This window comes from Apodemus sylvaticus, chromosome 1 (assembly GCF_947179515.1).
Source record: "Apodemus sylvaticus chromosome 1, mApoSyl1.1, whole genome shotgun sequence".
In the NCBI taxonomy this organism is placed as follows: Eukaryota; Metazoa; Chordata; class Mammalia; order Rodentia; family Muridae; genus Apodemus; species Apodemus sylvaticus.
This window is the reverse complement of record NC_067472.1, coordinates 23,299,350-23,322,254: the sequence shown is the minus strand read 5'-3', so window position 1 is coordinate 23,322,254 and position 22,905 is coordinate 23,299,350. Positions and strand designations below refer to the sequence as shown.

At 45.1% G+C, this 22,905-nt stretch overlaps 2 protein-coding genes across 2 annotated transcripts in view; one reads left to right on the top strand and one right to left on the bottom strand.

Moving 5' to 3' along the window:
* Window positions 1–1,094: 1,094 nt before the first annotated feature.
* On the bottom strand, window positions 1,095–1,718 carry LOC127685229 (putative uncharacterized protein ASB16-AS1). The gene has a single exon (XM_052182177.1). The coding sequence runs from the start codon at window positions 1,716–1,718 to the stop codon at window positions 1,095–1,097; it is 624 nt and encodes a 207-aa protein (XP_052038137.1).
* Window positions 1,254–22,905, top strand: part of Plce1 (phospholipase C epsilon 1) — a 299,093-nt gene continuing 277,441 nt past the window's right edge. The window contains exon 1 of the mRNA XM_052186474.1: window positions 1,254–1,554. The gene's annotated coding sequence lies outside the window, so the exon portion shown is untranslated. The remainder of the gene's footprint in view (window positions 1,555–22,905) is intronic.

Below are 22,905 nucleotides of genomic sequence, written 5' to 3'. Positions count from 1 at the left end.
AGTTTTCATTAAAATCCTAGTGGTAAGACAACAGCAAAACAGTGCAAGGATTGGGCTGGCAGATTTCTCTTATGGGCAGAATTCTTTGGCTGTCTTGTGAATTCTTGCTCCAGCCTCTCCTGAGCTCCAGAGGCTCGAAGGAGGGGAGATCTCTTTAAAGAAAAAACCTAAACTGGGCAAGAGCAGAGCCTGTGGGAGGCAGCCATGATGGAGATAGCGCAGGGAAGTTACAGGTAGAGATGGGGGAGGATGAGGGCTAGACACACCCTGTTGTGTGACATCCCCTAGGGCATGATGACCTCCTCACAAGATGCGGAGTTAGTATGGAGATATTGGAGATCTCTGCATTAATTAAAGCTGTGGAGAAGAAAGACTATGGCTGTGGTGTGGAAGGCTGATTTGGTCCAAGGAAAAGACAGACTTGAGATGTGGGCCTGAAAGAATCGGTTCTGGTTGGATGTGGGCAAGGGTGTCAGGCCTAGGGTATCTGTAAAACAGGCAGACAACAAAGGAGAAAGCACAGGTTTAAGCAAACAGGAGGAGGTTTGGGTTTTCTCCAGCTCTCTGGCTCTCCTGACTGCAGACAGGGCATAAAACTTTTGCCAGTAGCCAAGGACGCTATATGCAAAACTGGCAGTTTCTGGCAGCTGTGAAAATCTTCAGATTTGCTTCGAAAAACCAAACAAGTACTGTTGTTTTTTTTTTTTTTTTTTTTTTAGGTGTCACAGGTATGGGTGGTCACACACAGCAAGAGGGGTGTCTTGGGTACAATGATAGAGTTCTACAAGTACTTGCGAAATGAATGGATGAAAGAGAGTAGTGTGGTGGAGTCTTGCTGCTGACACCTACTAGAGTAACTTTGGTCAAGTCACTTAGTAACCTCGGGCCTCAGTTTCCCAGTTTGTCACTCAGGGATGGTCAGCAGGAGGGGAGGCAGTGCGTGAGGACCTCTGGCACCCGAGGTGTGCAGAGTTCTCCCTCTCCCGGGAGCAAGGTGATCCATCGCAGCTGTAGCAGGCTCCCTCTGGACCTGAGACAGAGAGTGACTCTTGGACTTCTTGGCCAGCGGGGCCTGGCGGGGGTCGCCGGGATTGCTAGGATGGGGTGGCAGGGTGGTGGGGGCGGGCCCCATCCAGCCGAGTCGGGGGCGGGCCAGGCACTAGCCGCTCCCCTGGTCGCCCGGCGGCCCGCGGTGGCGCTCGCGGCCTCTCACCCCGCGGGCGAGTTCTGGGAAAGCCCGGCCCAGGGCGGGGGCCCGCGCCGCCCCGCTCCGCTCGGCTCCGGGCAGCGCGCACTGCAGGGGCGAGGGACGCGCGGGCTGCGCCCGGAGCGCGGGCGGGTGGCGGGGACAGCGAGCAGGAGCGGTGGACGGCGGCTGCGCGCCCCGCTGTGCTCCCGGGCACTTGCCAGGCTCCTGCTCGCTCCTGGGAATCGGCTGTGCGGCTGACACTCGCTAGTCCGGACTCTCCACGGCTCTGGGGACGCACGCGCGTGGACCAGGTCCCCAGGGACGGGGCACTCCGGCCCCGCCGCACCACTGGCTGGAGATCTAAGGTGAGCTTGCGACTTTGTCGCTTGGTCTCCGAGGACCGCAGATCCGGAGAGCTGGGCTGGGTGCTCTCCCCCGCTGGAGTCGCTCCGGGGCAGCAGCCTAACTTTGCGTACCTGGTGGCCCAGCCAGCTGCTCCCGCCTCCCAGGGGACAGCCGGGACAACCATCCCTTAGGGGAATGCGAGGCTGGAGGTCACCCGGTCACCCTGGCCTCGTCTCACCATTTCATGCTGTGTGTGTGTGTGTGTGTGTGTGTGTGTGTGTGTGTGTGTGTGTGTAGTGTGGAAGTGGCCAGCACAAAGCAAAGTAGAAGTCCCTTTCTCAGCAACACATTTCAAGGAAAGTTCTCAGACAGTTTCCAGAGAGATTTATCTGCGGAATCTAGGAAATACAGTACAGGACCCATCTCTCTCTAACTGGTGACTTGGAGAATGGCTACGCTTTTTCTTTAAAGTCCTTCTAAATACACAATTCTTTGGCCATGGCCCTTGTTACATGCACAGTGTAAATGTGCTCCCCCTTACATTTAAGCCATGACACACTTGGTTCAATTGACTCAATCAATTCGTATAGGAAATATTGGTCATCAAATGATTTCAGTGCATTAAAAAAAATAACCTCTTTGAATAACTAGAGTAGACTTCGCTGAAAACATTTTTTTGTACATAGTTTACAGTTTTATCAGCATTAGCGGGTTTTCTTGACTTTTTTTGTAGACACCCCCTTAGGGGCAGGGTGATGATGCCCTGTGTATAGGCACAGCTAAAGCTGACAACGTTGGAACCCAGAAGGAATAGTGGAAAGCCAGTCTTGGGAAGTGGTTGCAGGTGGTTCCCCAGATGCCAGTACAGTTTCCTAGTTGTCAATGCAGAAAGAGCCCGCCATCCCCCAGTTTCTATACACAGTTATGGTTTTTTCTAAAACACGTTTGATAATATGCTCTAGAACAAAGGTTCTCAACCTGTGCTTTGCAACCCCACTGATCTCTTTCTAGGGATGCCTAATGCCATCAGAAAACACAGAGATTTACAATACAATTCATAACAGTAGCAAAATCACAGTCATGAATTAGCAACAAAAATAATTTTATGGTTGAGAGTCACCCCAGCATGAGGAGCTTCATTGAATTAGGAAGGTCGGAAACGGCCGCTGTAGAATGTTTTCTCCTTCCTCACTGATTTCCCCCAGCCTTCCCAGTGGTGGTTGTAGATGCTAAACGGCGTTCACTCTTCAGTTTGTTGGCCCAGCCTGAAACAGCCAGCATCCTCCCTCTGTTTGCTGAAGCCTCTAACCTCAAGGGGATCTGTGTGCTTTATGCAGATAGCGCATTTTCCTCACCTACGGTATTTGCTGAGACTTTCCTGGCCTGATCCCTACACCTTGAAGGCTCTCTAGAAATAATTGTGGGCAGGCATTAAACATTAAGACTCTGGTTTGTACAAAGTAGAGCTCTATTTTAGAGGAATTAATATAACCGCAAGGATTTAGGGAAGCATTTACCATACATACATCCTTCACTTCACTTACAGCCCCCGGGGAAATTTACTTTCTGCTTAGAAGCACCTCCTGGTCATCTTTGGCTCCAGACCAGGTAAAAGGTGAGATTAAGCTGGAGGGACATTCTTCCTCAGTCTTTCTAGTAAGACAAGCTCCTGGATGCGTCCCAGTTTGACCTCTGTCATAAAATTTTTATACTTAAACAGATGGGGGTGAAGGTGCTTGGTCTTTTCTTTTTCTTAGTCACATTTCTTGGATCTTTCATCTTATACTGGATGGCTCTTGTCTGGTATGTGCAGTTGGTTACAGACTTCGAAATGGATAAAGGAAAATTGAAAGGGACTGGGCACAGTGAGAGGTTTTGTAAGTAGAGGGGACATTTTCATAAAACATGGCTGTTCTGTAGGTGTGTGTGTGGCTGTTCTGTAGGTGCATGTGTGTGTGTGTGTGTGTGGCTGTTCTATAGGCGCGCGCACGTGTGTGTGTGTGTGTGTGTGTGTGTGTGTGTGTGTATGTGTGTGTGTGTGGGCAGTCCCTGCCTTCCACAATCAGCCTGCACTGGACAACTGCTTCTGTCCCGGCTCTTACACTTGCCTTGGGGGGGCTACTTGACAAGTGATGGAAGATACAAATGGGACTTAAAAAAGCATGTAGCCTCATGAATCTTGGGCGGAGAAGATGGGATGGGGAGTGGGAAAAGAGGAAGGGTACATCAAAGTGAACCAGTTGTGGGGCCTGGCGAGGAAGTTAAGACTCTTCCTTATCCTCTTGGCTTCCTGGATGAAGAACTCAGGCTTGTTAATTCAATGTTACCTTGGTTGCCTTATGGCTTAAGTAGGTTTTCAAGGGCCAGATTGGGAGCATAGCGCTCTATGGCTGCATTGTCAATATGCTAGCCACTAGGCACACATGGTTAAATTTAAATGAGTTAAAATAAATGAAATTAACCACATCCGAGTGCTTGGATGCTGCATGCGGCTAGTAGACTGTGCAAACACAGGGCCCTGCCATCATCTCGGAACTGCCTGCCCTTGAGAGTTGTTTCCACAGAGTTAATCTCCAAAGAGAACTGGTTTGCAAATGAGATTTAACTGTAAATGTAGAGTTTCCCATTTATAATCCCCTGTCTATGCTGATGAAACAACACTAGACAGTGTGCCAAGTATTTCCTCTGTTAGCTTATTCCGTTTGTATGCCATAGGGCAGAAGTGCCAGAGATCTGATCCCTTACCTGTGTTCTTCCACGGATTTAGGTTTGGCAACAAACTTGGTTCAGCCTCATATGACTTTGCAATAGTTTCTCCTTTCCTTAGCTAGTAACAACTTCATACATCTTTTCTTCAGAAATAACGGACAGTGGAGTTATGTAATATTGGCCATATATAGTCCTTTATCAGTGGGTCTCAACCTGCGGATCGTGCTCCTTTGGAACACCCCTACCTCCAAAACTATTTACATTACTGCTTATGACAGGAGCAGAATTATAGTGATGAAGTAGCAACAAAAATAATTTTATGGTTGGGGAAGTCACCACAACCCAAGTAACTGAATTAAAGAGTCCGCAGCTTTAGGAAGGTTGAGAACCACTGCCTCATGTGGACACCATCAAAATGACTTCTGCATGGTGGCCAATTTCTCAGTTTCTACCGAGGAGTATAGACTTATATTATTAAGCTCATTATGAAGATGGGAAAATAGAGGTAACAGAAGATTAATGTATTTTGAGTCACAGCCTAGACTCAATCAAAGCAGGCTGTCTCCAGAATCCATTCCCTCGACCCCTATGCTGTCTTGCACCTGACTTTGAGTTCGTTATCCATGCATGCAACTGGGTGAAACTTAATAGCGTTACCTCAGCTCATTGGCAAGTTTCAGATAAGGCTACAGCTAACTTGTTTAGTGGTTGAGGTTTGAAAGCTTTGACTACTCAAGCTACCTTATCAGGCATGCATAGCCATTGTGTGGTTTGGCCCTTCTCTCTGTCTGCCAGCCATTCATGGCATTGTAGCCATTGGCTACATGGGAACTGAAAGAAGAGAGGTCATTTATTGTGGATACCACTGGACTGCGTTGAATCCTGTGGCACATGGAGACTTGTGAATTCATAACTGTTTGGTGGAAGGGATGGCTTAGTCTTAGTGTAAAGCAAACTTCGTTGATGACAGGACCATTTGGCTGGCCCACCAGGGTCCCCAGGCTTTTCAGCCTGTTTCATAGGGTCTAGATCTACCTGACTTGGTAGGAAGTCTTTCCAGAATTCACATGAATTCTTTCTTTAAGGTCAGATGGAGCTGTGGGTTATTCTAGCTAGAGATAGGAATGGACTTCTTATACCTCCTTAGCCCCCTGAAATCTCAGGTCTAGGCGGTTTCTTCTTGGCTTTTGGTAAACATGTCCTCTCTTTCTCAAACGAGGATATGTTATCAGTGCCCTGCTATCTATGTGTTTCTTTTTCCCAGGACTCTGAAGGATCCTGTCTCTACAGTCAGGGTGCACGAGTACCTCTTGAAGTTCCCTTACACTCTTTGTGTTTTCTCCCAACCAGTTATCATGGCTGAAAGGATACGTTCAGACACCCCTTTGATCAAAGGCAGGGACTTCAGACGAAGCTTACCTGGGTACTTAAATATTGCCCCCAGCCCGTTCTATAACCCTGGACAAACAATTGTTTTATAAGGTAATAAAAATAATTTCTCAGGGTTGCGTGAGTAAGATGATTCACCTAAAGCACTTTGCAGAGGCCCTCACATGTACAAACAAGTTAGCTCCTAAACATTATGGTTTCTTGGCTGTGAACATCTGTAGTTTGGGGTTTGGGAGGTATATGTGGGAGGTCAAGGATACTCAAGAGTGAGTCCCTGAAAACTGTGGATAAACCACTTTAGATGACCAAATGGACCCAGCAGATGAATTTAAAGTAAGACATGATTCTGGGTTTCTCTGTGGGTTAAGGCTAATTACACAACCCCTCTAAAAGGGAGATGGAGGGCCTTTTTTTTTGTAGAGAGAGGGGTTTTGCATCATGTAAAAAGAGGTCAAGGATACAGGCAGAGAGCTGGTAAAATATTGTCACAGCTTGTGTGTGGGTTTAAGTTTGATTCCAGTCTGAAGGCTGGAGAAAAGGCAAGAAAATGAATTCTTCCCTAGAACCAGCCTTGAAGTCCAGCAGAGACTTTCGACTTCCAGGGCTCTATAGTAATGAATTTTTATACTTAAACCAGTCAACATGTAGTCATTTATCACAGCAGCTTAGGAATCAGAACGCAACGTGGAAGAGAAAGTGGAATAGACAGAAACAGGAGGCACCACAAGTTAAGTAGCTTGCCCAGCGTCCCACAGCTATCGCAGGTTCAGCTGTGTAGTGTGTCCAAGCCTCTTTGTGCTCTCCACTGGGAACCCCATGGTCCCCAAAGCAGACTTCTGCAGAGCCCCAGGCCTTCACTTCTGAGTGTTGTGCTTCTGTGTATAAGGGAGAGGTGGTGTTGGATTTGGTGCGAAGGGCAGCATAGCTGCTTCTTTTTGTTTGTTTGTCTTCCCCTCAGACACTGATTTTTGAAGTCCTGTTAAGTTCTTGTCGTTCTGTCACTGCTTGACAGCTGTAGCCTGGGGAACAGGCTGGGTGTGGAGAGGCACACACCCCTTCTCCTTCCTCTGCTCCTGCTGAGCCTCCCTCCTCACCACGGGCTGCTGGCCCACCTCTGCCTGTGTATTGGCTTTGCCTGTTCCAGACTTTCCCTCCAGCCCGGAATTCCACCTCCCTTGGCCCCTTCGTGCCTCAGACTGGAGCTGTTTAGTGTCAGGGTGGGGGTCAGGGTCTCTTAGGTCTTTCATGACAGTCAGTCAGAGGATTTTTGTCTTTTCTTTTGATTTTGTTGGTGATGGTGTTTGCCAGGCTTCTTTTGACTCTTGAGCATCTTAATTCTGGGAGATAATTGTTTGGACCAGGGTTTTTGTTATTGCTGTTGTTTGTCTGTTTTAACAGTGTTCCAGGAGTGTTTGGAACCTCAGTCTGGTGAGTGAGGTACCAGCTGTGGAGACCTCAGCCTTGCATCCTGTGTCTTTTGTGTGGTCTTGTGTTTACTTGCTTTGTATATGGGGCTCTGCCTTATATTTTGCACGAAGGGAGAAATTTGTGTGTGTGTGTGTGTGTGTGTGTGTGTGTGTGTGAGAGAGAGAGGGGGGGGGGGAGAGGGAGAGGGAGAGGGATAGAGATTGCATCCGAAGTAAAGATACAAAATGTTTGATCTTTAATCTTCAGATTTAGATATGAAAGAAATGTAATTCTTGTGTAATTCTCATTCCATTTTGTACATTTGGGTTCTAGAGGCAAGTTGCTTGGACTGTTAATATCCTGGCTCCACTGATAATAATTGGTGTGGCCTTCTTCAAGTTAGGTGGTTGAAATGTCTGAGTGTACACACAGTGGGGGGTGACAGTGTTACTTATATAGCAGGTTTGTGAAATGGGATGGGATAATTCACATAAAGTACTGAGAACGCACCACCTAATATAATATAAGAATTCAACACATATTAGCTAGCATGAGCTTTTGTGACCTAGTTGTATGGCAGGAAAAGAATGTAACTTCTCATCACTGCAGCACCCGAGGTCTCTGAGGTCTCCTGGTCTTCTGCCCAGAAGCACAGTCGCTGCTCCTTACTGAGGTTACAGGCCTTTCTTCAACCCCCTCCAGCCAGTTGGCAGGCCTGGGCATGCAGTATAGGATGAAGTCTCAGCCCTCCCCTCCCCCAGCTTCTGCTCCAGATTTGGAATATAATATAAACTCTGCCCTCTAGCTTTAAGGTGCAAAGGCTTACAAGAGTCTTCCCCAACCGCTACCCTGATGGCGGTAGCCCTTTATTGAGGTCAGGAGCACTAGGGTGAGAGCAAAGTCCCTGGGAAACAAGTGCAGTGCCTCTTCACAGGGCAATAGACAGGACTGGCCAGTTAGTGCCAGCCAGGTTCATCATCAGCGTGCCTGAGACCTGTCGTATCGCTCTGCTTGATGGTGAGACGGCTGCGACCACAGCTTCCAGCACCCACCACTCACAGTAACTATGAAAAGTCTCTTTGGGCAGGGCTGTCGGTGGTTGCACCCTCACCCAGAAGTCAGCTGGCAATTGTGTATTCTTATTTCTTCGTAGGAGCAAGTAACTACATTCTAATATTTTAAACAGCGTGGGTTCTTTATTCAGAATCAAAAGAGGCAGAAGCAGGGAGAGACTCTGTTTTGATGACTTCATTGTAAGTTTAAGCTATATAATATTACTGAGTATGGAAAATCCAGGGAGTGGAAAGAAAATCGTTTGGGAAAAACACATGTGACCGGGTGCACGCTCTACACGTCTGGGATTAAAATATCATGTAACATGCTTTAATTTGGATATCACCGGAGTTGCTTCAAACGCTGTCGTTTCTAAAGAAAGTGCTCATTCATTCGCTGTTCTGCAAAACAAGATCAGACTTCATAGTTGATCATCTTTTTACTGGGAAACCCTTGCTGGGAAGAACTGCAGGGTTCCCGCCAGCCTCTTTTGTTAATCTCTGGGAGGTGGATAATATCCATGGAAGTTAAAGACTCTTGGCGTGAAATTTTGTCTCCACTTCTTCACCCACAAAGGCAGAATGAATTCAGAGGCCATGGCAGAGCCTGAGTTCTTTGTTAGCTGCTGGGGTCTGAGCTGAGTTGGTGCTTGGCAGGCTGGCTGGTTCTGGACCCTGCCTGGCTTACAGGGCTTGAGGTTTTTCTTTCAGCTGTGGCTTGGACATGATTTTAAAATTCACAGTGGTAGAGATTAGTAAAACTAGAAGTGGTTGGAACAGAAATGTGCTCCATTCTGTTTTGAATCTCAGGGCTGAGGAGACAGCTCAGGGACAGGGTGCTACACCTAACATGCATGAGGCCCTGGGTTCGGTCCCTTAGTACCATGATAGACAGGGGCTGGCGTTTGAGTCAGTGCGAAGAAGACAAAAACTTGTAGAATCTGTATGGAATGCTGCATATGTGCCAGAGACTCTCCAGCGATGCATTTCTGGAGGTTCACGAAGCAGCAGCAGCAGCAGCAGCAGCGTAGCATCCTGTGTGTTCTCCAGTGACATCTCTTGGATCTATGTTTCCTGACTGCCCAGAGCTGACTGAGGATGGCCGGGGATTCTCCATTGTCAAGTCCTAGGATGGCTGGCAACAGGTGAAGCCGGTTCATATCCCAGAGAGGCGAACCCAGATCAAATTAGTTACAGGGGGCCAGGGAGCGTGCTTAGCTCCAGCCGTGCTGTGCATTTCTAAAGAACTGTCACCGTCCCAGCAGTCATGTCTTAAAGTACCTCACCTGCTTAAGAGGTAAAACAATCTTTAATACAAAGGTCATTTTAGCAACTACAATTCTATGGGTTATCTTTGTGTGTGTATGGGGCGTGGGGGTGTGCTATGTACGCACGTGCGTACCTTTAAGCTGCAAGTCAATGCTGGGTGCCTTTGTCAGTCCCTGAGCGCCTTATTTGTGAGACAGGGTCTCTTACTGAACCTGCAGCTTGCTGCGTCAGCTAGCCTGACTGGTCAGCTCCAGGGACCTGCTTCTTTCTGTCTCCCCAGTCCTGGGATTCCACGCACATGCCACGTTTCTGGTTTTGTTTCCCCCCCACCCCCCACCCCGTCTCTTTTCCTCCCTCCCCGTCTCCCTCTCTCCCTCCTTTCCTGCCTTCCTTTCTTCCTTCCTCCTTCCTTCATTCCTGGACATCGAGCCAGGGCCTTGCATATGCTCTGCCATAGATCACACCCCCCCACAATTTTTATTATTTTTACTTTTCATTTTAGCACTTATCTTCCCAAGTAGCTCAGGCTGCCCCATACTCTTGGGCTTAAGCAATCCTCCTGCCTCAGCCTTGCAGACTATAAGGTGTGCGCCACCATGCTTAGCATTTTTCTATCTCTCTCTTTAGCTGACAAAGTCCCAGAGGTGAATTTAATAGTTCAAAAGGTACTTTAAAAAGAGGCTTTCAATAGGTGTTGCCAAAAATGCTTCCCCCAAACCGGCATAACCAAGCCTTTGAGTCAGCACTGTTGTCGTAGGTGCTCAAGAGCTCATGGTAGGAAGGTTGTTTAAACCAGGAGTTCACAGCCAATCTAGACAATGAGCTGAGACCCCCATATCAAAAAAAGAAAGGTATTAATTTGCAGCTCTGTTCCTAATGTGTAACTGTGGCCTTTCCAAGTGAGGGTTCAGTAACAGATTCCAGTTTTGTGGGATTGTTCTTATTTTTAACCTCTGCCAAAACTTGGCATTTTATAATTTTGAAAGTGCATTTCTCTAGTAGTAATGAAAGATGTTTTATCTATCCTATCATCAGTTCGTTTATCTTAATTACTTAATTACTTCACGTAATTACTTAATGATGGTTTTTGCTCTGCGTCTCTGGCCTTTTTTTTTCCTTCTCCACCCTCAATATCTCCCCATGTTTTTAATGGATATTTTATTGGGTTTAAGAGCTGGCTAACTTGGGAAATAGAAGTCCAATAAGGAAGAGAGGGAAACAACACCTATAATTCTACACTAACGGCAGATGCTTTTCTTCAGTGCTTTTTCTTGTTGGGATATTGCTGCTGCATGTCATTGTGTATGTCTTCACTTAACATCATCCATCAATATGAAACATGCCGCAGTTATCCCACCTGTGTAGCTCTATGGGTAAATACTAGTGTAAGGATACATATTTTGGGTCTGGAGAGATGACTCAGGGGTTAAGAGCACTCTCTTTCAGAGGACCTGGGTTCAATTCCCTGTACTCACATGGTAGCTCACAATGGTATGTAACTCCTGTTCAGGGAGATCTGATGTGCTCTTCTGGCATTCATGGGCAGCAGGCATGCATGTGGTGCACAGACATATATGCAGGAAAAACATCCATACACATAAAAATAAATATATATTAATTCAATAATGTTTGTAGGGGCTATTTTCAAAGTATGTAACTAATAAAGATCTTGTATTTAAAAAAAGAATACTGTTTCAAATGCTTATGGTGCTTTATTTTGTTCTTACAATGCTTTAAAATAGTTATTATTGTCATTTATGTGTGTGTGCATGCGCGTGTGTACATGCGTGCAAGTCAGAGGATAATTTTGGAGAGTCTGGTCTCCCCTTCCATCTTTACAGGTTTGGGGAATTGAACTCAGGTCACTGGACTTCTTCAGCAAGGCCTTTTCCTGATTGACCACTTTGAGAGCTGATGGCGATTTTTAATTTACAGCAAAGGTTACCTTTTGTATTGCCCGATATATCTTCCTTGATGATTATTTTTTCTCATATTCAGCTGCCAGATATTAAATTAAAATTGCATTATTCCCCCCTTCTCTTCCTCCCTTTTGTCCTTTCCATGCACCCCACTCCAGCTCCCTCTCTCCCTCTCAAGAGAGTGGTTTCCTTTCATTTGTTATTGTTATATGCATGTATACACACACACAGATACACACACATGCATACACACACACACAAACACACACATGCATACATACACACAAACACACACACATTAAAATAAATACTTAGTCAATAATTTTGCATTATTCCAACCTAGCCCTGGGTGATTCCTAGTCACACATTGTGTATTTTAAAAGTCAGCTCAGGTCTGAGGTATCTGTCCTTTGATTTTTGAACATATTTTCACTTGGCCTTGTAATATCTCTTGATTATCTCACAGGGAAGATTCTCTTTCCTTGTATTTAGTCACTCTGCATTCCTCCTTGCTTAGTATTACAATGAACTTACCTTAACTTTGAGACAGTTGCTAAAATCTTAGAAATTTGTTGAAATTCCCATAGTTGGCCCTTCTGTCCCAGCACATTTCTTCATTTCCTCAATTTTTTTTTATATCTATCACTTAAAGTTTATAGAATTCTTCACACAAGTCCCCTTTTTCTTACATGTACTTTTGAAATGTGTTAATATTTTTCAACTCTAATTTTTATTTTTCTTTAGTTTTAAGGTTTCCATGACGGGGGAATCAATAAAATTTGACATTCTTCTTCATTTGCCTTTGCTAAGTCCTTCTACATACCCCAACATGTCCCTCCACACCCCAACATGTCCCTCTACACCCCAACATGTCCCCCCACACCCTAACATGTCTCTCCACCCCCAACATGTCCTTCTCCAAACTTTATGTTTTCTTGAAATATGTTAGTATCTTTTACCTAATCAACTTAATTTTGTAGTGATTGTCCCCAGTGTTACAGGTAAAGAATCATGTTATCCCCAAGTTATTGCTTCTTTTTTTAAATGAAGATTTCAGTTTATCAATATCTGAGGGTGAAAACAGAGGGCCTCTTTGTGTTAGTCCTGACCTTAAGGAAAATGTCTTTTGTATTTACTAATCAGAATGACATTGGCTTTTGGCTTAAAGTTGTTTAAACCTCTTTGAAAAAGTAGTGTCATATTCCAGATTTTTAAATGAAAGATCATTGAATTTAATCAAATGCCTTCAGATGACTTATGTATTTTCACATTTGACCTACTTCTGTGTTATGTCTTGTTAACAAATGCCCCGCTGGTCAACTATGTGGTTAAGGCTGTTTATTATCATTTTGTTGATGCATTATGTCTTTAATACAGAGATATTAATCTGGAGCCTGTTTAGATTTTCCTCTGGAGTTAAATAAAAATAACTCTAATAAAGCCATGCTAACTACAGGTCAGAATTAAAATTAGCACAGGGCTCTTGGGTGTGCATAGATTGAATTCCAGGAGATCCCTGGTGCTTTTCTAAAAGTATGGGCAGCTTCAGATGTGGTAGTAAGCTGCTGCCTCTGCTGCTGAGGGAGGCAGGTGGGAGTGTGAGGCTCCCACTGTGGCTCGGCTCACTGGGGCTTGTGCTCTTTTTTTTTTTTTAGAAGTTTTGGCTAATGAAGGGTAATCTCTAAATTGGCTTTCCTGTGAGATGAAAATGGAATTTTTCTCCCTCCCTCCTTTTGAGAACACCCTTTCCTTGTGTTCCTCACAAGATAAGCAGTATCAGAATTTTACCATTAGCTGGTCAGACACCATCCTTGAATCATGGATGGCTGCTTGAACGTTGTATTTGAGAAATGGAGTGTGTGCCTTCTTCTCTGGAGTGAAGGGATACTAAGAACAGAACAAGCCCGGCGGTGGTGGCGCACGCCTGTAATCCCAGCACTCTGGGAGGCAGAGGCAGGTGGATTTCTGAGTTCGAGGCCAGCCTGGTCTACAGAGTGAGTTCCAGGACAGCCAGGGCTACACAGAGAAACCCTGTCTAGAAAAAACCAAATCCAAAAAAAAAAAGAGAGAGAGAGAGAGAGAAAGAGAGAAAAAAAAGAAAGAGAGAGAGAAAAAAGAGCAGAGCCAAAATGGGGCAACAAAATTGGACCAAAGCATTCTCTTAGAATCTACTACCAATCAATTTTAGTATAATTCCAGTTGGGATGAAAGGTCTGCAAAAGTGTGTTACTAAGGCAATAGAGAGGAGAAAGCTATGAAATTAAAAACATGAATGTTAGCATCTGTAGATCTGATAAAAGACCCAACACTTGGCTGCTCTCTGTGGTCTTTCTAAATGAGCTGAGGAGAGTCTGAGTATGACCTGTAAGGAGTGGGCTTGTCATGTCTTTCTCCTGCCACCTTCACATCTTTGCATGCTCTTCCTACTTCTGTGACACTTTTTAAAAATAAGGATATCAACCAAGCTCTTCTTCCTCCTCTTCCTCCTCTTCCTCCTCCTCCTCCTCTTCCTCCTCCTTCTCTTCCTCCTCCTCCTCCTCCTCCTCCTCCTCCTCCTCCTCCTGCTGCTGTTGTGAGACAGGATTTCTCAAATGTGGCTGTTCTGGAACTCACTTTGTTGACTAGGCTGGCTTTGAACTCAGAGATCCACCTACTTCTGCCTCCTGAGTGCTGGGATTAAAGGCATGTGCCATCACTGCTTGGCTTCTACTTCTGATTTTTAAAAAGTATAATGCAGAAATATTCTCATCCATTTCATACTTGTGTATTCAGCGGTGATTTTTGAGTCCCTACTATGTGTCAAGTACTAGATGGAGCAAGACCGTCGCATCTGTTGCCCACCCAAGCTGACCTGAGCCAGTGGAGGATGCCAGAGAGGACACAGCAATTTCTTATGAAATAAGATATGAGAGTGTTTTCCTCTTTCTCAGTATTTCAGATTTTTTTGTTGTTGTTTTTTGCTTATGGAAAGGTAGTATATTACAGAAAGGATAAAAAGAGAGGAGTCATTTATACATTGTAAAATTTTTTAAAGATTTATTTATATTTGTGAGTAAACTGTTGGCTCTCTTCAGACACACCAGAAGAGGGCATCAGATCTCATTACAGATGGTTGTGAGCTACCATGTGGTTGCTGGGAATTGAACTCAGGGCCTCTGGAAGAGCAGTCAGTGCTCTTAACCACTGAGCCATCTCTCCAGGCCAAGTTGTAAATTTTTTGATAATGTTTTGCCAAGGGGGCTTGACTAAATCTCTGTGACTGGACTCATGGGACAGATATTTCTGTTAGCATTACTTACTTTTATAAAGCACTTCCATCCTAATTTTTTCCCTCCTGTAGACATTTCTTTTCAGTCTGAAGAATTATGAAGGTAATGGCTACTGGAAATGAATGGCATCTTCCAATGTACAAAAGTAGATTTGCTAGGAGAGGGGACTGCTCACCTTGTGACCAGCTCTCTTTAGCACAGAGGCTCAAGGGAAAGCTTGGGTGAATGCCCAGGTTTCCCATGCTATGGTATGAGGAAGCCACGAGTAACTAGTTCTCATAAATACCTCATTATTGATCTATTGCTTTCTGACTCTTTGTAATTGAGTACTGTGGCGGTTTGAAAGGCCCCCATGGGTTCATATATTTGAATGTTTATTCACCAGGGAGTGGAACTATTTGAAAAGATTAGAAAGATTAGGAAGTGTAGCCTTGTTGGTGGGAGTATGTCACTGGGAGTAGATGTTGAGGTTTTAAAACCCGCACCAGGCCCAGGCCCCCTCTTTCTCTCTGCCTGTGGATCAGAACACAGCTCTCAGCAACTGCTCCATTGCCAGGAATGCTGCCATGCCCCACCAGCGTGGTCATAGACTAAGCCTCTGAAACTGTAAGCCAGCCCCCCAACAAAATGCTTTCTTTTATATGAGTTGCCTTAGGTGTGGTGTCTCTTCACAGCAGCAGAACAGTGATTAAGACAAGGACTTTGGCAGTTTCTGAAATTAGGATGTTTTTGGAATGTCTAATTCTATATCCAGGAGTTGCCTTCAGTCCTCTTACACTCCAGGTAGGAAATCAGGGTGCAAATACTTGAAAATTCCAGTGTCTATACCACACTTCTCAGTTCTAGCTTGGTGTTAAATGACCCGAGGATAGAATGGGATCTCCTCCCTGGGGTTTTCTGATGCAGAACACAGGCTGGAGAGGATGCTGGGTGTGACTTGATGAAAAGGTCATCCTCCTGTGGACCAATTCTTGGAAGGCCTGGGAGTATTAGTTGGTCCGGTGGGAAGGATAGCTTTTGAGACCTTGTCTTTTATTTTTCACTCTCCAAAAGTGTCAGGCTTCTTGAGCTGAGTTTTACCTTTACATCATTATCCCAAAGCTGTCTGCAGCGCCTGCCTCATTCCCAGGCTCCAGAGCTGCCAATCAGGCTGATCCCAAGGCATCTCTCTTGAATCTGAAATTGAACTCAAATCTTTCCCCAAAGCTGTTTCTCCTGTACTCTCCACTGTAGGAAGGTAGCTGCCTTTACCAAATCATTTGCTGACGCTGGACCTTCATTCCCACTAGGACCTTAGTAAAATACTGAGAATTATTACTTCTGATCTCTCACCACACCCTGCCGCTTTCCGCCTTGGCTCTTGTCTTTTTCTACAGTGTGTACTCTGTAAAGATAGGCTGGACTCTTGTTGGACGTGCATCTCTATTTTTCTTCAGCACTCACCCCAGATCGAGCTGAAAAAAAGGTCCTCAATAAATATTCTCTTAATTGTGCAGGTGGAGATACTTGCACATTCTACCTCCTACCTGAATATCTCTTTAGTCAGGCAGGCTTAGATCTGATCCAGCTCTGCTGTTTACTGACCCGGGGAGCTATTTAAAAAAAATTGAGACAATAACCCATTGACAAATCAAGCAAATTATAATCTCTATGAATCCATTGCTGATTCAGTAGAATGGGTATAATTATAATATCTGGCTCTCAAGGTTGTATTGAGGCTGAGTGAAATACAGTATGTGAAATTTACTGAAGTGTTTAACACAATATGGTTCGTTGTTATAAGGTAAGACACGCCTTGGGGTATGAAGATCTTCAGCACAGCTTGGGAGGGGGTGTGCTTTATCTTTGAGACGACACGGATTTGGGAAAGGTCCAACTATATGACATGAAAAACAAAAGAAAACAAAACAACAAAACAACAAAACACCCCCAAAATCCATGGGTTCTGAAGTTGTAAGATGGGTTTATATGAAAACCCAACTGTTTAATAGCTTCGAGACTTTTCAAAATTTGCAGAGTTGTTTTCAACCTCACTCTCAAAACAGCTAAATTGGGGTAAAAACTACCTCTTACTAGGGCTTGAAAATGGGATCTGTGCTAGCTATTATAGAATCCCCTGATAAAACGAAACTTTGGGTAGGAAGGAGTTATTAGCTTACTGTCTGCCCCTGGGGAATGCAGTCTGTCAAAGTGGGAAAGTCATGACAGCTGGAGCAGGAGCTAGCCTGACAACCAGGAAGCAGAGAGAGCTTCATCCAGGTACAGGAAACAGAGAACAGGAAGTGGGCCAGGCTCTAAAACCACAAAGCCCACCCTCACTGAAGGACTTCCTTCAGCAAGGTTCTGTCTCCTAAAGGTTCTGTGCTCTTCCTAAACAGCACACCACCAACTAACCGGGAACCCAATGTTCAAATGCTCAGCCTGTGGAAGACATTTCTCTTCTAATCACCATGGCCATTGAGCCCTATTATTATGACCATTTATTTATTATTTATTTTATCATTTTCTTTATTCTAGTGAAGTGCTTCTGGGTTGCCTGTGTCCGGAGTCGTGCTCTTGGCCCACTGTAACATTTTTATCAGATACTTGGGTGAGGCATAAATCTGTGTTTCTCACATGTGTCTTAAGCTGGTGAGATAGCCTGTCAAACAGGTGGCGGAATGATCTCAGTGGGCTGAAACATGGGTCCTTTGTCCAGTAAGATATTTAGTTGGTGCATCAAAGCAGCCAAGAGCAAGGAGACCAATTGAAGGTAGTTCGTCTAGCCCAGGGCTTCTTAAACTGTGAGTCATGACCTCAAATGGCGGGGTCACATAACTGAGATTAGGAATAACAAAAAAGCTGGCCACGATAAAGGGTTCCTGAACACTCAAGCACAACAATTTAATTCAAAGTCAGATTAATAATCAGTCTAAGGCGTTTCCAGCAGCCCTCGCCATGCTGCATTGCATAACCTCACACAGTCCTAGGCTGCACACAGAGCACATGTGCATTGCACAGGACACGCACCACCTCTCTCCATACACCACCAACCAACTGTATCAACTCAGATAGAACTTAACATTTTATAGAGTGCAATGTTTTTACTGCATATATAAGGTTTACTGCTTTGATAGAACTATTACTGTTTAAAGAAAAAATTTCAGTATCTTCATACTGCCATCCTTCAGTATGTACATATCAAATTAGTCTACCTTTGGCTTGTATCATGCTTATAAATAACGCTGTGTGAATTGCTGACTTGAGGTTCACTAAGAAAAAATTAAATGAATTTTGGCCTGAGATCAGCATAGAATTTCCCACAATTTCTGAAATGGCTCTAAACAAACTTCTGCCATTATGATATATATACATATGATGTGTGGTGTGTGTATGTGAAAGTGTGTATGTGTGTGTGAGTATATGTATGTGTGTTTGTGTGTGTGTATGTGTGTGTGAGTATGTTTATACATGCATTCATGTAAACATGTGTGTGAATGTGTATGTGTGTGAGTATATATCTGTGCATATGAGTATGTATATGTGTTTGTAAGTGTGTGTGAGAGACTAGGTGTGTGTTAATGTGTGTATGTGTGTGAGTATGTGTGTGCTAATGTGTGTATGAGTGTGCATACATGTGCTCATGTGTGCTCCTGTGTGTGTATGAGTATATGTGTATATGTGTGTGTAGCACAATTCCCAGCATTAACAGCTATAAAAGCAAAATATCAGTTAACTTTGAAAAGTGTTGAAGAAGCTCTGTGTCCTATAATATTCAATATTTGGCTAATGTTAAATTCTTTGTGCAAAGATAAATATGAACATCCATCTCATTAGTATGTAAATTTGGTTTCATCTTTACTAAATGGCAAAATTGAGTGTGTACCAGAGATCAGTTTTGCATACCGGTTTGATTAGTATATCCTTTTGATACACATGTACACCTTCAATCATGTGAAATTTTCTTATATACAAAAGCCGCATGAATGGAAGTGCTTGGGAAGCCCTGGTCTTGTGTGAAAAGAATTGTGTACTGGGGCAGGGTCATTGGCAACAGGAAGTAGTTAACAGTGGGAAAGACCTTTTAGAAAAAGATCAGATGGTGACAACTAGGAAAGTGATGGGTGGTGGGGACACGGATGGAGAGGGGCTGTGTGCGAGTGTGGTGACTGCAGTCGTTCCTGGATTCCTGCGGGGAAGGTGCCAGTTAGCTGGGATGAAAAGGTTTGATGGGAGAGCAGAATCCCAGAGAGGAGGGAGGAATCTGGCTTTGTGCTGGTGTGCTGGCTCTGCGGGGCAGGAAGTGGGGAAGTCAGGACTGCAGTGCGAGGGAGAGGCTGTTTCTGGAAGAGGCTTTGGGGAGTCATCCTGGAGGTGATGGCAGAAGCTGTGGGTGGGAGTGCATGGGCTGGTGCAGGAGTGGCTCTGCTATTTGCAATCATTAACATTGTTGGCCTTCACTTGAGATAAAGAGAGTAAACACATGCTTGCTGAAGTAGGGAATAGTTCTACTGCCTTCCTGGGTCTAGTTAACGCATTAAAACCAAGTTCTACAGGAGAAACAGCTCCTACAAGAATTTCAGGCTTAAAAATATAGGTTCTTTGATATATTTTTATCACAGAACAGTATGCAGATATATTCTTATTTGTAAAGAATATAAATATTATAGATATCATTAACAGTCTCCATCAATCCTTATCAAAGCCTGGTTTCCTTTTCAAGTGTGGCTACTGTTCTGCTTTTTGTGGGGCATATCTCAGGACTTCTCTGTGTATTTCTATGGGTGTGCATGCATGCACATGAAGAAATTCTTCGGGCTTTCATGAAGTTGTAGTTCTTGCTATCAATGCGCTCATAGAACGTCTTGCTCTTCAGTTTATTTGTATTTTAGAGTGTGACAGTGTGTCCCGAGATGTTGCTCAGAATGCTGGGAGAGTGCTTGCCCTGTATGCTGGCTAGATTTTTGTCTAGTTGACACAGGCTAGAGTCACTGAATGTGAGAAAATGCCTCAATACCATCTGACTGTAAGGCATTTTCTTAATTAGTGATTGATGGGGGTTGGTCCCACCTTGGGCTGGTGTTCTGGGTTCTATAAGAAGGCAGGCTGAGCAAGCCCTGAGGAGCAAACCAGTAAAGAACATCCCTCCATGGCCTCTGCATCAGCTCCCCCCCAATCCCCAACCCCCCCACCCCGCCTTCAGATTCCTGCCCTGACTTTTTGCCTTGATTTCCTTCAGTGATGAACCATGATACAGATGTGGAAGCCAAATAAACCCTGCCCTCCACAAGAAGTTATAGTGTTTTATCACAGCAATGGTAACCCTGACTAAGTCACTTAGCATGTGCAAAATTGTTGATTTGATTTCCCTGCACGGTGAAGAAAATTAGTAAAATAGAGGTATTAAAAACTTAGATGAATTAACGTGGTTTAGGAAAATGTTTAGGTACATTTGTCTAGACTTTATAAAAGAGTGAACCCTGTCACCCTGAGCACAATCGTGCCATGGTATGGCACTCACTCCCCCATGGGTGGAAAATACCTCATTTCCAACGGTTTTCCTCCTTCCTCCCTCAGAAATACATTCCCAGCTCACTGTAGAGCAAGGAACTGTTCGAAAGAGGAAGGCAGGAGTTTATTAGATACCCAGGGCAGAAAGAAACACACAGGAAGAAAGGAGAGATGGGCGATGGCTAATTTTTGAGGTTGCTGAAGTGGCTGAAAGAAAGCTGGATGCTTTCAAGGATGCAGAAGTAGAAGGTGGGGGGGGGGAGGTGAGGGGATGGGGGGATGGGTGGAGCTGAGCCATTTGTTTGGGTTCAGTGTAGATGCACAGATGATTGGGATGAACTCTTAATTATTTCCACTTTGCGTCTGAAGCCCGTCACATCCCAGGGGCCAACTACGACCTCTCAAAGCCACTTGCGTTGCTCAACCTTGACAGGACCTTCCCAGAGACCAGAAGCTGGAAGGATTGGAGTTTTGTGGGGAGAGGCAGGGAAGAGGAATGTGTTGTTGGTTCTCAGTACCCTGTTTCTGTCCCCCCTGGTCCATGCCACAGTTGGAGGAAAGCTGATTCAAAGACTGGGGAGGTCTGAGATACTTCTCTGTCTACAAATATACTGCTTGTTCCATTTTTCTGGAATGCTTGAGATTGAGGCAGTTCTCTGCAAGGACTGCAGAGAAAGGAGATGAAGGGCCTGCACGGGCTTTGTCTCAGTTTGATGTCCTCTAGCTGTCTGTTTCTGACTTTCTGCTTTTCCAGCCTTATAAATCATAGCATATCTCGAGCAAATTGGGTGCATGTATGCAAACCACCAAGGCCTCATCTCTCCCCTTCTTTACTGATGCCTTCTCCTGGGATTTGGAGATTTCATTAGTTGCTAATCTGCAGGGCGCCCAGCTGGTTTCTTCTTCCTCCTGGTACCCCCTGCTCTCCCAGGTCAGGGAGGCTGCTTGGTGAGTAGTCTCCTGGGTGATTCAGAATTATCAGCATGTTCCTCATGGATCAAACCTGGCTGGAATTTCTCTCTGTCTCTCTGTCTAGTTCCCTGTGCCTGACCAGTCCCAGCCCAAGTCCTCTCTTCTAGCTGTCTAGCGAACTCTGCTTCGCCTTAGCGTCTTTTACTTCTACTGTAGCCAAACTCCACTCACCCCTCTGGGCCACTAGACTGATGAATGGGCCCTTTGTCTGCATAGCCTCCACCGGTGTGTGTGTGTCTGCCGCAGCCTGTGGGAGAGTGCCTGTTGCCTATTTCTCCAGCTGCGTATTCCAACCCCTCGCTCTGCCTGCTGCTTTTCCTCACAGCAATAAATGCCTAGTGCTTTCAGTGTCTGGAGCTCCTCTCCTTACAGCGGGCTGCTCATTGTTCCTGTATCTGACTTTTCTCTGTTCTGTAAACCTCGTTTAGACATGGATCATTCTAGAAAGCCTTCCGTGCCCACAGAGTTTTCGGTTTCAGGCCTTCTCCCCATTGTGTTTCGTCACTTCTCTTTTTTGGAACTGAGCCCAGAAAATAGTACAGACTGGGGCCTCATTCTGTACTTAGTGAACGCCACTGACCCAGGGCAGTGAGCAACCCTGTGCTCTTCCTCTAGGCTTGCCCTCCTGACCTGACCAATGCCTGGCTTCAAAAGCACAGCTTGCTAATTTGAGGCCTGCATTGAGAAAGCTCCCTTCCTTTGGTCTGCATCTACTTGGATGGTCTGCAGGTAGACAGCGTTCTTGGTCTAGGAAAAGGAGTAAAATGAGGAAACACACCCAGGGTGAAGTCACAGAGACTCCCTCCTCCCTCTCCCCACACCCCTCCCAGCCTGGGGTTTGCAAAGACCCTTCTTTCCCAAGAAGCACAGTGACCCTAATGCTGTGTGGTTTCTTCCCTTTCTGTAGACCAGGCTGGCCTCAAACTCAGAAATCTGCTTGCCTCTGCCTCCTGAGAGCTGGGATTAAAGGCGTGTGCTACCACTGCCTGGTGCTTCTTCCTGTTCATCAACGACCCTGGCTTGCTCCATCTCAGCCAACCTTTCTTATGCACAGGAGAAAACTCTCATTATATAAAACAAAACAAATGAGGCTGATTGGTTTATCCTACATGCAGTCATTGAGGGGTTTTGTTTGTTTTTGTTTTTGTTTTTTTGTTTTGTTTTTGTTTTTTAGGAAGTTCTGGTTCTAGTCAAGGGAATCCAGGAAGTAACAAGTATGTAAATAAATAATTTGCAGTGGTGGCAAGCACTAGGAAAATGGGGGCAGAGGGATGGGGCTGAAACTCATGGGTTGTGGGGAGGGAGGAGCTGCTTTCCCAGGAGGCAAAGTGCTTCTGTGGTGACAGCAGAGGTCAGAAGGTGAGATGGACTGAGCCGGCTGACCCCTGTGGGGCTTGCTGAGGTCTCAGGAGGCAAGCTGCAACCAGAGTCCCCAAGAGAGCTCTATCCCAGCAGGCCTTAATGCTCTCCCATCATATTCACCAATGAGCTGTGTCAAAGACAAGACTTGGTTTTATCTAAGGTAGGTAGGGCCTTGGGAGCATTTACTGACCCCAGACTCGGAATCTGAGTTTGTCCAGACAGTCTGGAATGAGAGAGGACCTCTGGAGGCTAGGGAGTTTTCTGTCTTATGTAGTACTTTCCCCTAATGACTCCTTCAGGTTAAATTTTCTCTTTTCCAGGTCATCAGAGACAAATCAGAGGCACCTTTCCCAGTGTAGTTAATAACATCCTGCCATGTTTTCTGACTGTAGTAAAATAAATAAAATTTCATTTTTTTAGCCGTGTTAAAATATACAATTTGGTGGCGTATTCATGTTACTGTGCAGTTAATACCTTTCCTTACTCACTTACTGGCCCCACCTTCCCTGTCTCCCTCACTCTTATCTTTTTTT

What these genes read in the sequence shown, in the direction of transcription:
- LOC127685229 (XM_052182177.1), bottom strand. Translation starts at nt 1,718, where the DNA reads ATGGTTGTCCCGGCTGTCCCCTGGGAGGCGGGAGCAGCTGGCTGGGCC.